This window comes from Mesoplodon densirostris, chromosome 3 (genome assembly GCF_025265405.1).
Source record: "Mesoplodon densirostris isolate mMesDen1 chromosome 3, mMesDen1 primary haplotype, whole genome shotgun sequence".
NCBI lineage: Eukaryota > Metazoa > Chordata > Mammalia > Artiodactyla > Ziphiidae > Mesoplodon > Mesoplodon densirostris.
Genome location: NC_082663.1, coordinates 141,997,971 through 142,013,443, shown reverse-complemented (window position 1 = coordinate 142,013,443; position 15,473 = coordinate 141,997,971). Strand labels below are relative to the sequence as shown.

Here is a 15,473-nt window from a genome sequence, read left to right as displayed (position 1 = left end):
GTCAGGGCCGGGTGACGGGGTCAGAGGTTCTCATCAGCCCCACTGAGCTGGCAGCCCCCGCCCCCCATCCAGGGGTGGAGGAGGTCTGCACACCACAGGAAGGTGGGACCAGGGTGATGCTCCCCCCATAGCTATTCGCATGGGCCAATTTCCATAGAAACCAGAAGCCTTCTGGGCAAGGGCCTGAGTTGATGTCAAGGACTGAACTCAAGACATTCTTCAGCCTAGAGGAGGTGAATGACCAGCAGTGGGGTGAGGACTCCGAGAGGTGAGAGGAGCTCCTAATGTATGAGCTGGAGGTGTCAGGCATGGCGCCTGAAGCCCACCAGGGGGCCTGAGGCTGCCCTGACCCTGACTGGGCCATGCGGGATGCACGAGCTGCCAGGTGACCACAACATGACCCTGAGGGTGAACACAGAGGAGAGCTGGGGTCTGCCAGGCACCGCTGCCTGGCGACCCCTCCAAGACACTTGGGGAGGATGGACACTGGGGGCAGCGACACTGATCCCCACTTTACAGATGGGGAAACTGAGGCTCAGAGAGGGAAGCCAGGCTGCCCAAGCCAACCAGTGAGCGAGGACCTCAACGTGGCCAGGCGGGACAGTGCAGGACGGTTCTCCCAGGGTGACTCGGGTGCTAAAGCTAGACGATCGGGTGTCTCCCACGTGCCCAGCTCTGCTCCAACACCCTTCGGAGGGGGCTCTATCCCCTCCCCTCTCCCTGCTTTACGGAGGAGCAAATCAAGGCTCAGAGAGGTTAGGTCACCAGCTCAAGGCCACAGAGCTGGGTGGGGGCTAGACACTGAGCGCTCCAGCCCCCGAAAGTCAATGCACATTGAGAACAGCAACCTTGGCACCCTTGGACCCCAAGTCTGACAATGACCCCAGCAGCCCACCCCTCTGAGGGTGACAGTGAATCGTACATCCCAGGCTGCTCTCAAAACCCCTTCACTTTCCTCAGTGAACCCATGACCTCCCCGAACATGCACCCCTCTCCCCTGTTCTTTGAGGCCACTGGCTGTGGCTCCCATGCTGCATGGTGCTACGGAAGAGGCCCTTCCATTGATCAACCAACAGTCTTTTATTACCAGGCATCACTGGCTGGCCTGGGACACCTGGAGACAAATGAGCCTTGGTCCCTGCCCTCTGTTCAGCACAGCAAGGCATCTGTGATCCATTTTACAGGTGAGAGAAGCAGTAGCAGGGATGAGCATGGACTTGTAGGAACAGAAGTGGGATCCCTGCCCTGCTTTGAGATTGGCCAGTATGGTTTCCAGGTTTCAGACAGACCTCTGGCCCTAAGCAATGCTGAGGGGGCGCTTCTACTAGGAAAGGGCAGTGGGGTTGGGTGGCACAGGACGGATGAAGCTGATGCTGTCAGCCGGTGAGCAGAACAGCATGCGGGGAGGCTGGGACCCAGGGGCTGCTTTCTGCTGTGTAGGCACCTCACTGATGCTCCCTTCCCACCCCCTGGCCAATGCTTGGTACCCATCAGAAAACACCTCCTGTTAAGGGGGGAGGAATCTGGAGGCAGAGTAGTAGGACATGATTCCTGCCCCCACCCTCTCCCCAGCTGTTCCTGAGTCACATGACTCACCCAGTCACAGCTCACACTGAGCCTGGGGTCATGGTGCCAGGTTACCCTTCTGGCCAGTCCACAGCTCTTGGAGCTCGACGTGGCAGCCCAGGTCCCTCAGGGCGGCCTTGGCCACGTCCTCACAGTCGCGATGGGTGGCACGGGCCCGCGAGATGAGTGCCTCAGCCCCTAGGTCCAGAATGGGCTGTGAGAAGGTCTGGCTTCGGGCCACCAGGTTTCGGATCAGCATGCAGGCCTGTTTCTAGAAGGGAGAGCAGAAGGCAAGTGGCTGTGAGCCAGCAGGTAGGAGCTGGGGGTGGGGTCCACTCTGACCTCAGAGTCCTCATCATAAGACAACATGGCTGCAGCCAACATTCAGCAGGTGCCTACGCTATGATTCATCAGGCTAGACTCATGCCTCCACTTCATCCTCTTGGCAGCCCTGGAGGCAGGGCTAATCACCCCAGCTCCCAGGGGAGGAGACTAAAGCTCAGGGTAGCCAAGTGCTTGGCAGGTGGGGCTGGTCCCTCAGGTGGGAGACCCAAAGTCTCAGCGCAACATCCCCTGATGCTGGCAAGAGCCTGGCCGGGCGGCAGGGGAGGAGGGCAGGGAAACAGTGGGAAAAGCGGGGTTGCGTACAGGGTCCATCTGTCAATTATACTGTTATTCATTCAGTCGGCATTTGTGCTCTGTGTCTCTGCTGGGGGTGGGTGCTGAGAAGCACCCCAACATGGCATCCACCACCAGTGGGAGAGCAGGTGAGAAGCAGGTGAGGTGTGAGGGCCCACCCGGCCGGGGTGGTCAGGAGTGGACAAGGTGATGGGCCAGCCAAGGGCACAGCATCCTGGAGGAGGGAGCAAAGGTCCCCAGTGGGACCAAGCCTGGTGTGTCTCAGGACCAACAAGGAGGCCCCTGTGCTGGGAGGGTATGAAAGGTGGGAGGCAGGGAGTGCCCTGGGGGCTGCTGCAGGGAGGAGTGTGGGTTTCTGGCAGGGCTGTGCATTGCCCTGTCTACACTTCACCTCTGCTGACTCCCCAGCAAGGCGTGGACAATGGCCCCACATGCAAAACACAAAGCAGCAGCCTAAGGTGGGGCAGGGAACCTTTCCCAAACCCCAGCAGATCCCCAGCTGCTGGTCCCCCCCACTCCTCCTCCTCCTCCTCAGATCCCTCTAAAGAGACTGTTAGGAAAGGAAAAGAGCAAATGCAAGAAGAGCAAAGAAGACAGCAGCGGGCAGAATTCAGCACATTTCTGGAGGATGGGAAGTAGACACAGGACATCAGGGGCTGAGAAGGAAGGAGACCCTGGAGCCTTGGGTCATGATGGGGATGGGACGGGGACAAAGAGGACCTGCACCCTCCCCCTCCCGCCCCCAGCAACGTGCACGCTGGCCTCTTGCTCCACCTGCCCACCAGGCTCCCGTCCCCTCCTCCCGTCCCCCACGCCTACCTGCACGCCAACCTCCTGCGGGTGTGCCTTCATGGCCTGCAGTGCAGCCAGGGCCCCGCCGCCCTCCACGATGACCCGGCTGTTCTCTGGCTTGCGCAGTGCCAGGACACACAGGGCCGCGCAGCTCTGCTCACACACCTGCGGGGTGGGTCACAGGGATGGCTGAGAGGAGGCGGACAGACCCCCGCTGTCACCCGCTCCCCAGGTGAGTGCCCTGCAACCGCACCTGGACAGACCGCTGTCGGTCCACGTGTGTACTGGACCAGAAGTAACAGAAATGACACCAGGTGCATCAGCCAAGCTCTTAGGGGTGACGGTCGCACCCCAGGCCCCTTGCTCGCCCCACCCCGGCCCTCACTCACCCTGCCCCCAGCCTCTTGCTCGCTGACCTCACCCTAGGCCTGGCCCTGCTTCGGGAGATGGGAAAGACCATTATGTAGATACGGATACTGATCTGGGACTCCAGCCATGCAGCCCCACCTTGTGTGTCCCCCTGCCCTGGGGTGGGTACCTGGGGACTGGCCAGGTGCCGGGTCATGGCAGACACAATGGTCTCTGTCCCGCCAGCACGGACAATGGCATCCTTCACATCATCGTTGCCTGCGATAGCCCTCAGGGCGTTCAGCACTTGCTTCACAAGGTCCTAAAGAGAGGGCAATGCACGGTCACACCTGGCCACACCCCTCTCCTGAGAGGCACCCAGGCATTAACTGCTTGGTTGCTGGATGGTGGGAGGGGGTCTCGAGGGAGGGTCTGGGGCTGTTTCAATGTCTGCTGTCTGAACACAGGAGGGCCACCCCAGGGCGTGCAGCTGGCATGGAAGAGCAGGGTTATTCATCACTTGCTGTATAGAGAAGGCAGGGGAGGCTCGGGGAAGTGGACCCTGTGGTTCAGGCCACCTGCGTCCAGGCGAGGCGTCTGGATGATTTCAACCCCTGCCAAAACACACACAGAGGGGCGTGTCGCTGGCTCAGGCCAGTGAGCAGAGCACGGGTGGCCTCACTGAAGCATCACACACCTGAGCTGGGGTCTGGACCAGCCCCCCCCCCCCCCCCCGCCAACTAAAGGACAGTGAGAGAGAGTGGGTGGGTTTGTTTTCCCCCTAAATTTGAGGTCCTTCTCATGGGTCATGAGAAGTGAAAACTGATCTTTGGATCTGGGCTCAGCAGACAGGGCCAGAGTGTTCTGACTCAAGCCTGGCTGGCTGATCGGGGCCTAGAGGGACAGAGTTCACTGGGAGGCCTGGAGCATTCCCCAGGTGTCGAGAGAAATGACAAGAGTGAAACTCAAGCGGGGGGACTTCACACCCTAAGACAGCTCTGGACGCCCACCTGGTGGTCACTGCAGTCGGCCAGCAGGGCCACCAGGACGCTGAGGCCCCCGAGGTCGACGATCTCCTGGCAGAACTCGTTTCGGACAGCCAGGCGGGACAGGGTGCTGCAGAGATCACTCAGGATGCCGGGGTTGTTGGGGAACGCTGTAGATGGAGGAGGAGGAACCGCTGGGGTGAGGAGAGAGAAAACCAGCCCACGCTCCGAGCCAGTAGTCCTGGGAGGAATCCTGAATCCTGCTCCACCAGCGAAGCCTGGCCCCTCTGCCTGGCCGGGGAGCCGCCTGTACCAGGAGGGCCCCAGGGACCACAAGGTGCGGGGGTGGGGGCGGGGTGCTGCCTGGGCCTGCAGTGCCCCCTGCTGGCTACCGGGGAAGACACAGGACTGTGCCCCAGATACATTCCAGACCAACTGATGATCTCGGCTAAAAAAAGAAAACCATAATAGTGCTATAATAAGACATCCGAGACTATTTTTATGATCTTGGGTAGGGAACGACCTTTCTAACTGCAACAGGACACCTAGAAGCTGCAGAGGGACATATGGATAGAGTTGACCTGAGCAAAATTAAACACAGATGCTGAAGACAAAGCTCAGAGGCACCAGGGAGGAGAGGCATGACTGAGAATGAAGAGGGGAGGAGAGTTAGGGAGTTAGCAGGGGGGCACGGAGAGCCATGACACAGAGCTCAGTGATGGTCATTTATAGGGCCCCCCTGGCCAGGCCACAGTCCCCAGTGACTCCATGAATACTAATCCGGGTGTGCCGTGGAGGCATTCTCTAGATGTGGTACATCCACGACCAGCTGACTTCAAGGAAATGACCCTTGACTGTCTGTGTGGGCCTCATCTAATCAGCCAAAGACCTTAAGAGGGAAACTGAGGTCTCCCTGAAGAGGAAGAAGCTCACTGGCAGAGTACAGTGTTGGTTCCTGCCCAAGCCTCCGGCCCACCTCACAAATTTCAGATTCAAAAGCCCCACGACCACATGAACCAATTCCCTGCAATAAATCTCTCTCTCTATATATATATACATATACACATATATATGTATACATATATATACAAAAATACACCCCCCCCACACACACACATCCTACTGGTTCTGTCTCTGTGGTAGCACTCTCACTGATAGGAGCTCCTGCAAATAAACAAGGAAGATGCAAAGCACCCCTTGGAAAAGCAGCCCAACTTTGCAGCTGGTTTTCACCCTCTCTGGAGGTGTGAAGGGGAGAATGAGGCAGGCCCCACTCCCCCACAGACAGGGCCAGAGTCGCACACACAGGCCTGGCAAGACAGCCGGAGCCACAGGAGAGGCTGGAAAGGGGAACTCATTCTTCTAGCACCTTCTGTGCACCAGACCCCAGTCAGGCCTTTTCCAGTGGGTGCAGTGGACAGAGGTCAGGGGCTTTGGTGCCCAAACGTCACTGTTGTGACCTCCCTTGGCTGCCTCATCAGGGTCACCCCAGAGTCAGGCACATGGACATGCACAAGAATGGGCGGCCAAGTATGAACCAAAGTGTAAACCTCTGCCTGGGAGCGGCCACAGTGAGTGCCAGCAACACTCCCCCATCTTTGGGAAACAGCACCCTTATTTTTCCCTTTGAGGAGCCCTCTTTTCCACTCTCAGTCTGTGTTGCTGGACAGAGCCAAGCCCCCTCCCCAAATGGTTTAGAGATGAGCGTGGGATGTGGTCTGGGCCAATGAGCGCTGGCTTGGAACTCTCTTGGAGCAACTAGGAGTAAGGACACTGTTATGCTAGGGCTGCCATGCAGGTGGGACCAAGCTGACAAATACAAGTGGCGCCCAGAGCCAGCCAGACCTGAAGCAGTCCTAAACCCTGACTCACTCTTGCCACACCTGCTCCTACCTTTGGCGGCCTCAATGAGCACCTTCAAGCCTCCATTCTCCTGCACGATCATCTTGGCATGGTCATGGGCACGGCCGAAGGGCACACGAATGTCATCATCAAAGGTCATGATGCGTAGGGCCCAGCAGGCCTCCCTGACCACGTCGGCACAGCAGCTGTGCCGGGCAATGGCGCCAGTCAGCAGGGGTAGCACACCGGCCTTCACCAGGCTCTGCCGGTTCTGCTCGTGCTTCAGGCAGGCGTGGCGCACACAGCGGATCCCCGAGCAGGTCACGTTGGCCGAGTCAGCATTCTGGGCCAGTGTGGCCACCAGGAGCTGCAGGCCCTGCGTGTCCAAGAGGTCGGGCTGGCCATCAGTCAGGGCTGACAGGGCATTGAGGGCCTGGAGCAGGAGACCCTGGTCACCTGCTGCGGCCAACTTCCAGGTGGCGAGGAGGATGGGGTAGGCCCCCTTCTCCGCTGCCAAGAAGCGGCATGCCTTTTGCTGCTTGCACTGCTCACAAAAGCGGGCGAGGTGTGCTGACACCTCCTGGGGGTGAGAGCGGGCCATGGACTCCTGCAGGTCATCCAGAGCCTAAGGGACATGGGAGAAACCTCAGTGTCAGCTCAGTCCAAAGACGGTCACAGCGACAATGCTGCACCCCTGTGGGATTCCCTCGTGTGGGATCTGGGCCTTGGTGGAAGTTCTGTGGGGCTAGTTCCAGCTGTGGCAGCTTCCACACTTGTGCTTTTATTTGTTTATTTTTAAAATATTTATTTATTTGGCTGTGCTGGGTCTTAGTTGCGGCATGCAGGACCTTATAGTTGCAGCATGTGGGATCTTTAGTTGCAGCATGCAAACTCTTAGTTGTGGCATGTGAGATCTAGTTCCCTGACCAGGGATTGAACCCGGGCCCCCCCCGCATTGGGAGCGTGGAGTCTTAGCCCCTGGACCACCAGGGAAGTCCCCACTGAGCTTGAGAGGCCATGGAGGAAGGGAGGGAGGGAGGGAGAGGGAGAGAGAAAGAGAGAGGCCCTGCCATCTCAGTGTCCCTGACAAGGAGCCACACACACGAGTACAGACATTAAACATTCTAGCTCTAGCTGCCATTGCATGAGAGGCCCCCAAGTGAGACCAGCAGAAGAACCATCCAGCTGAGATCAGTCAACCCAGCAAAATCATCAAAAACAATAAAATGGCTATTGTTTTGGGTTGTTTGTTGTTTTTTGGCCATGCCACGTGGCTTGCAGAATCCTAGTTCCCCGACCAGGGATTGAACCCGGGCCCACAAAAGTGAAAGCATAGAGTCCTAACCACTAGACTGCCAGGGAATTCCCCTTGGGTTGTTCATTATGCAGTCATAACTAACTGACATACCCACCAATGGCTAGCTCTCTAAGGAAGGTGAAAGCCACCTTTACCAGTCCTGTCCATATCATATACCTCCTGTTCATCTCTCTCATTCACTCCACAAATATTTACTGAGCACCTGCCAAATGAAACCATGCTGTACACACGGTTGGTTTACCTATATTCAACTCTAAGCCCTTGGGGAAAAAGCTTATAATGAGAGAAGACAATTTGAATAGGGCACACAAGTCTAGTAGCCACTCAATGCCATGACCTGAGGACCTGTCTCAGCTTGAGCCCAAGATGAATCCATGCCCCTTGAGCTTATGACATCATTTGCATCCAGCCCTGGTGAGGGTGGGTCTACAGATACCATCAGCCCGAAGTGCTTTGATTTGGCCTCAACTGCCATGAAAGTCAAGAATGCCTGTCAGCCAACCCTCGCTGAGCTCTGATTTGTGGACTTAACTAAACATATGTTATGATGAAACAGAATATTAAGAAATAGGTTAGGGCTTCCCTGGTGGCGCAGTGGTTGAGAGTCCGCCTGCTAATGCAGGGGACACGGGTCTGTGCCCCGGTCCGGGAAGATCCCACATGCCATGGAGCAGCTGGGCCCATGAGCCACGGCCGCTGAGCCTGCGCGTCCGGAGCCTGTGCTCCGCAACGGGAGAGGCCACAACAGTGAGAGGCCCGTGTACCGCAAAAAAAAAAAAAAAAAAAAAAATAGGTTAATTGGCCCAACATTGTAAATCAACTCTACTTCAATAAAAAAGAAAAATTTTTTAAAGGTGAAAGAAATAGGTTAAAACCTATTTGTGTGTGTGACTTGAATAGACATTTCTTCAGAGAAGATACACAAATGGCCACTAAGCACATGAAAAGATGTTCAACGTCACGTCATTAGGGAAATGCAAATCAAAACCACAATGAGACACCATCATGCCATTAAGGTGGCTACTATGAAAAGAAAAACAAACAGAAAATAACAAGTGTTGGTGAGGATGTGGAGAAACTGGAACCCTGTGCACTACTGATGGGAATATAAAATGGTGCAGCTGCTGTGGAAAGCAGTATGGTGGTTCCTCAAAAAATTAAACCAAGAGATCCAGCAATTCCACTTCTGGATATGTACCTAAAAGAATTCAAAGCAGGGTCTCAAAGAGATATCTGTACACCCATATTCACAGCAGCATTATTTATAGCAGTCAAAAGGCAGAAACAACCCTAGTGTCCATCAATGGACGAATGGATAAACAAAACGTGGTGTAGCCATACAATGGAATATTATTCAACCACAAATACTACAACATGGATGAACGTTGAGGACTTTATGCTAAGTGAAATAAGCCAGTTCCAAAAGGACAGATACTGTATGATTTCCCTTAGGTTCACATCCACGGCTGTCTTCCCCTCCTCCTCCCTTTTTTTTGGGGGGGGGTGGTCCGTGCTGTGTGGCTTGTGGGATCATTTCTTCTCTTTGGATCTCAATTTTCCCATCCTTTAAATGGGGATGATAACCCTACCCTCACAGGTGTCTTTGGGTTAATAACTGAAATGGCATGAGGAAAGCACCTGGCACAGAAATGAGGCCACAGCCGGTTCTCAATAAACACTGGAACCTTCTGCTGTTTTACCAACAGTTTACCAGTTTGATGGATGACCTTAAATAAAGGACTAAACCTCTGTGAGCTGTACTTTCCTTGTTTGGGTCCCTGGAGAGCAAGGGCAGGCTCTGGGCCTCCGTTTCCCCATCAGAAAGCCAGAGATGACACCACCTACCTTGCAGGCCAGTTTGAGTGCTAAGGATGGGCTGTAATGTGTCAGTAAAGAGTCGGTGCTCAGTAAGTGACAGCCTTACTATGATTGCACTCTCTTTTCCTGGGATTCCTGTCCAATTTTCTGAGCAAATTCAGTGGTTGGGAGGCCAGAGAGGCTCCTCCAGGGGGGCGTCCACCCCAAGGCTCCCAACACCGAGACAAACATGAATGCTGTCCGCCCCTTATGTCTGGACTGCTACCCACTCCCTGTCCACTCTAACAGCTCCAATCCCAGAATGTGGCATGTGGGTGGGTGGACAGATCACAGTGGCCCCTGAGAGGCCCTCTGATGTGGACTCAAGGAGCCCTGGTTGCACAGTCAGGCTTGCCTGTGCTTGCTGAGTAGGCTCTGACCTTCTGAATCTGTGTCTGCCATCTGGGGACCAGGGAAAGGGTGCCCCCGACAGAGTTATGAGGTGATGCAGGACCATGCATGTAAGGCCCAAGTGGGCTGCCCTCTCCTACCTGCAGGATGTCATGTGTGGGCTCCTGGGGTCCATCCGCAGAGACTTTCGGCGTCATCTTTACAATGTTGCCCAGATCAACCCCTGCGGGGGATGGGGAAGTCAGGAAACAAGTGACAGCCATCATCCCCAGGGGCCTGCTGGAGTCACACCTCATGTCCCTTCAGCTGGGACCACTCTACTCTGGAGGCCTTCAGGGATCTGCCCAGCTCCCCCCCCCCACTCCCTCCCTGCCTGGGCAGGGCCCAGCAGCCACGCCCACACGGTGATGTGGGGTGTGGGGGTCTTTGTACCTCGGCCCCGTCCAGCCAATGGGAGCAGAGGAGTAGTGAAGCTCCGCACCAGCGCCGCAGTGAGGGACACACTCTGCCTGGTGGGCCGAGAAGGGAAGGGAACCCATGGCCTTCTCCCTTGGGGCTCCCATTGTTCTTCACCCTGGCTGCATCCCCAGCCTCATCTGCACCCCCGAAGGAAGCCCTCACTGTGCAGAACCTGTCTAGGTGCCCCACCAGCCCCTGTCCAGTGTCTATACGCTACTCTGTGCCCGGGACACCAGCTTCTGACCTCGAACGCTGGATCCCCAGTCTCCCTTGCCCTCTGGCATCTGACTGGGTTTGGTCAACGGGAAGCCGGACTCAAGATCAGGGGCACGAGGAGTGGGAGGGCAGGGTGTTCATCCCGCTTCCTGCCTCTGCCTCTATCAGACGACCCTCATCCTTTGCCTTGGCCTGTCATGGGAAGGGGGAGGTCCCTGCTGTAGCTAGCAGGGTCTAACCCTGCCCACATTATTGCAAAGAGCTCCCTCTTAACCAGTCTCTTCCACGGCCTGGCTGGAGCATGCCACCTGTTTCCAGAGGCTGGTGACCAACACCCCTTCTGCCTCCATGAACTCGAGCTGGGGTGCAGGTGGGGCAGGGAGACAGGTGGCCCTGTTTCTCGGGAGGTGGTCAAGAAAAGTCTCTTCAAGGAAGCGACAGTTAAAATGAGACCCACCTTGAAGGACCCAGCCCTGCAGATGTCAGGGTAAGGTCCAGGCAAGTAGAGAGTGGGCTCCAGCGAGGTGGGAGTGGGTGGCCAGCGTGCCTGGGGCAGAGTGTAGACAGAAGATAGTGGCCAGGGCTGTCATTGCCAGGAGGGATGTGGTCATGGCAGGATACCACTCTTTTCACATTAAGAGCCATGGACTGGAGGCGACTCTTGGGCAAAGAGCCAGACCAGCGCTGAGACCGAGCCACACTGCCTTACCTTGTGATTCAAACTGCTCCACGGCCTCTTTCACTGCCTCCTCTGGCCCCATCTCAAACTCCTCGATGTTCTCCCGAACGGCTGCATCAAAGGTCTCCTGGGTGATGCGCTTGGAGGCCATCTTCATCTCCTCTGTGTGGGGTCAAGGGCACCCAGTAGTTGCTCCCAAGCTGAGAAGGTGAGAAGTAAGCATCATCAAGGGTCAGAGGGCAAATGAGAACCTGGCTACCACTTAGGGAGCATCTACCAAGGGGCCAGAGCCTATAACCACCCTGGAAAAATTCTTACAACCTGAGTCACAGGAAAGTGTGATCTCCCAACATCCACAGAATATCTAAAAGTACAGCCAAGGGCAGGTAGTTCAGTATATTTTATCTAAAAAATGGGGAATGTTAATACAATGTATGTCCTTATAGTAAAAAGTAGTAACAGTAAAATAAATATAAAATATCTTAATAATATTATGCTGTACGTTGTATGATTATAATATACTATATTATAATATAAACAATATTATTCACATATTACTCTATTATATAGTTATGTACTTCAAATGTACTTATCTAATGAAATAATGTTATGATAGCATACCATTGCACTAATAAAATATAAAATGGTATTAAATAATTACTTATTTAATTAAATAACAACAATAAGTAATGTTTATTACTGTTACTATAAATATTTATTATTATTACTAAATAATAACAAATAAAAAGAAAAGTAAATCAAAAGCTAGTAGAAATAGTTACCTGTAAGGGGAGGTAGAGAAAAGGATGGTGAGAGCAGGAATAGAAGCTGCATTATTCTCTCTTAACATACCTTGTTTTACAGGTTTGAATTTGGAACTCAACTAAATGCTTTATGTGATTAGGAAAAGAAATACGCCAAAATAACCAAAATAAAAATAAAAGCAATCCCTAAAAATCAAGAGCAAAATGGAAGCCATGAACCTAACAGTATTTCTACGTGGATCAGATCATTTCATGCAATTTTAAAACACAGTGATATGACTGTATGTTCTTACTGGGATCTACCCTAAGGACAAAACTGCAAAAGAAAATCTTCAACAGTTTTCAGTAATCATATTATTGGAAACCACATTAGAAATATTATTCAGAAACAATTATAGATGTAGCAAATAAGTAATAATGTTTATATCATTAGGAATGAGCATAAAAGAAGAAAGATTCTAACATAAAATCAAAGAAGTGAAAACTCAGAACTCCTAAATTTGAACTGGAAATATGATATGAACTCATGATGCATTTTCTCTTGAGCAAATAACCAATTTTCTATTAATATGAACTGAAAATGCCTGGAGAAAATGATACCACAGCAGCAATGAGCAGCACCCTGAATACCAACTGTGGTCTCTAACTACCATTTCCCACCAAAGAAGCCAGGGCTCTTGGAGTAAGAGTTGATTCCAGGTCTGGGCAGGAAATGGGCCAGAGAAGCCAGGAGCATCAAGTGAGACCAGAAAGCAAAGAAGCTTCTGAAGACCACTGGGGTCATGCTGTGTGGTATGGCCAAAACTTTAAAAAATGAGAAATACATCACTTTTCAAACTTATAGTAAAGTTGCAAGAATAGTACAAGGAGCACTGTATAAGCGGAAGGATCTCCTAGCTTCACCAACTGTTAACATTTTGCCATGTTAACCTCTCTCTATGTGAGGGAGTGTGTGCCTACGAGTGTGTGACATGTACATCATTTGAGAGTGTGTTCCAGTCATGGGACCCCTTCCTCCTACAGATGTCAGCATGAAAAGGACACTCTCTTATACATTCATGCAAAACTGAAATTTAACACTGATACAATGCTATTTTCTAACATATAGCTCACGATGGACTTTCTTGATTGTTGTAATATCGTCTTTTAAAACAGTTTTGTTTTTTTCTGGTCCCGAGTCCATTCCAGAATCATGCACCATAGAAAGTACAGAAAGTGCGTTAGGGGGACAAAGGCACATGGGGGCACTAGGACTGTGGCATGGGAATGTGCAAATTTGGGCTGTGAGGGAAACAAGCCACCCATGCCCTCACTTCTCTTTGTGGAGGCAGCACAGGATGTGACTATTCCATCTGTGTTTGCGCATATGCTTGGGCTGGAGGTCGTGGGGAGGACAGGTTCCAGAGCCAGCCAGGGGGGCTCAAATCCCTAGCCCTACACTTAACCTCACTGTTGGTCAATTCTCATGTGTGACACAGGGACAAACACAGAATCTACCTAGAGGGCTGCAGTGAAAATTCAATGCATCAATCTCTACAAAGCACTTAGAACAGGATTTGGCACAGAGCTCAATAAACATCACCTAGTTGTTCTTTTCCTTTGTTGCTTAAGAGGTAATTCAGCCAGTTTACTGGGGGGTGGCAGACATAAGGCATCAAACACCTCACCTCACTCCCTTGCAGATATCCCCTTCTTTATTCTCCAGAAGAACAGGGAGCCTGTTTAGGGATTGCTAAGGATTTCCAAATCAAAGGTGGAGGAAAAGAATAAGGATTTTCTGTTTCAAGATAAAGAATTTCTCACTGGGGAGCCCAGGCTGGTGGTGGTGGGGTGCTCCCGGCCAGCTCTGAGGGGCTGGATGCTGCTGGAGGGACTCTGCTTCTGGCTCTGCCACCAGACGTTGCTTCCGCTACTCTGGCCACGCTTCAGACCCAAGTGGGCCATTGATGAGTGGCCACTCGGTCATAGAAGCACAGTCCTAAAGGGAAATGTCATTGTGCCTACTTTAAGGATGAGGAATCTGAAGCTCAGAGAGGCAGCAAGAGGCCTGGCCAGGATCCTATCCTGTCTCATTAACACTTTCCCTCCACCTACGTCCTCTGCGGAGCTTTCACCAGCCCTTCCAGGCCGCCTCCTCATGGGAGCCTTCCCTAGCTACTCAGACAGAGCCTGTGTACTCTCGGTACCCCCCCACCCTCCCCGCCCCAAGAATCTCCCTCTGCTCAGCCCTGAGATCCCTGAGCTGGGGAGGTCAGTGTCTGGCTCTGGAACCACCACTTAGGACAGTCCTTCAGGGTCCCCTGGGTCCAGCACAGACCTGTGGGAGGCAGGGACAGGGATGAAAGTACAGCTCATGAGAAAGATGGTGCCTGGGAACGGTCATCTGGGAGCCACCTGGGGAACAGCCCAGGCCAGGAGAGGAAACAGCATTACCGACCCCCACGCTGCGTCCAAGGTATGCTGAGGGGAAGGGAGTTATCAAGGCTCTCATCTGACAGCCTGCTTCCCTCTCTAAGCCATGGTTCTGCTTATCAAGAAAACGGTGCCCTGACAAACCGGGGACCCTGAATGATTCATCTTCCTCCACCTGCCACACCCACCCTGGTTTAGGTGGCCTCACCTGCTTCCTCCCTGCCATAACCCGTGCCTCTGTGCTCTACAAGGCAGCCACAGGGAGACTTGAAAGCACAGAGACCGCCTCATTCACCTATTCAAAATCCTGCAGTGGCTTCCCAACCCTCTCAGAACAAAACCCAGTTCCCTTACCAGCCCTTTCCCTACCTACACCTTCTCACCTGGGCTTCCCCGCCTCTTTCTCATTCTTCCCAGCTACCCAAGGGACATCCTTCATAACCACTTTGTTTAAAGCAGCCCCGCTCTCCTACCGCATCACTCTCTTTTAGTATTTTAAGACTATCTCAACATGGAGCGAAATGGTTCATCTATTTATTTGTTTTTACTGTCTAGTCTCCTCCCCAATGATATTTAACCTGCATGAGAGCTAGGGCCCGTTTTGTTAAACACTTTCCCTTCCAACGCCTAGGATGGGGCCGGACATGCAGCAGGCAGTCAGTACATACATAGGTGGTGAAAGAATGAATAAATGAAAAAAAGCGAAGGGCAGGGAAGTGGGTGATTTTGTCCCTGGGCAGCTTCCGTAACAGTCTTGCATTACCCAAAACCAAGTCCCAGAAGGGCGCGCCACAATCACTAGTCCGACCCCGCGGCGTCCACTCCCTGCCTCGCGCGCGAGGGGGCTCGGCGGCCACCGCTCCTCACCCGGTCTCTGCGGCCACGTGGGGGAAACGGTGAGGTTCGCGGCTGTCACCGGCTGCGCCGCTTCTGGTCCCTTTCGGCCGCCGTACGTGCGCAGGCGCTTTGGCGCCGCCTCGCCTCGGCCTCCCTCAGCCCTGTGAACTGCTCCCGGGGTGACCAAGGGTGACCGTAAGTGCATGTAAAGCCGAGGGAGCCAACAGGTGTGCGGCGGTGGCGTCTTTGTCTCCTTTTTCGGGCGGTTCCCGTTGCCGCCGCTCCAAGCAGAAAAATTTTTTGCCTCAGGAGTGTCCGCCCTGAAGACGGGGCAGTGCGCCTGCGCAAGAGGGTTTGGCGGCGGCTGCCTGCGCCTGTGCATCAAGGCTCGGCGGCGGCCTGCGCCT

General features: G+C 53.6%; 2 protein-coding genes across 4 annotated transcripts in view; one reads left to right on the top strand and one right to left on the bottom strand.

Moving 5' to 3' along the window:
* Positions 1 to 1,061: 1,061 nt before the first annotated feature.
* Positions 1,062 to 15,450, bottom strand: ARMC6 (armadillo repeat containing 6). 2 transcript variants are annotated; one of them, XM_060093931.1, is made up of 8 exons: positions 15,097 to 15,450; positions 11,084 to 11,253; positions 9,840 to 9,922; positions 6,225 to 6,798; positions 4,356 to 4,501; positions 3,536 to 3,667; positions 3,025 to 3,162; positions 1,062 to 1,837 (listed from the first exon to the last, which is right to left on the bottom strand). In XM_060093931.1, the coding sequence occupies exons 2-8, from the start codon at positions 11,208 to 11,210 to the stop codon at positions 1,625 to 1,627; spliced, it is 1,413 nt and encodes a 470-aa protein (XP_059949914.1). In that variant the 5' UTR covers positions 11,211 to 11,253; positions 15,097 to 15,450; the 3' UTR covers positions 1,062 to 1,624. The 2 variants fall into 2 exon arrangements, with proteins under 2 accessions (XP_059949914.1, XP_059949915.1); XM_060093932.1 differs by lacking the exon at positions 15,097 to 15,450 and adding an exon at positions 14,993 to 15,086.
* The window catches only part of SUGP2 (SURP and G-patch domain containing 2), a 33,633-nt gene continuing 33,173 nt past the window's right edge, over positions 15,014 to 15,473 (top strand). The window contains exon 1 of one of the 2 annotated variants that reach the window (XM_060093929.1): positions 15,014 to 15,125. The gene's annotated coding sequence lies outside the window, so the exon portion shown is untranslated. Of the gene's footprint in view, positions 15,126 to 15,185; positions 15,262 to 15,473 lie in introns of those variants that run through there. The other variant, XM_060093930.1, reaches the window with a different exon arrangement.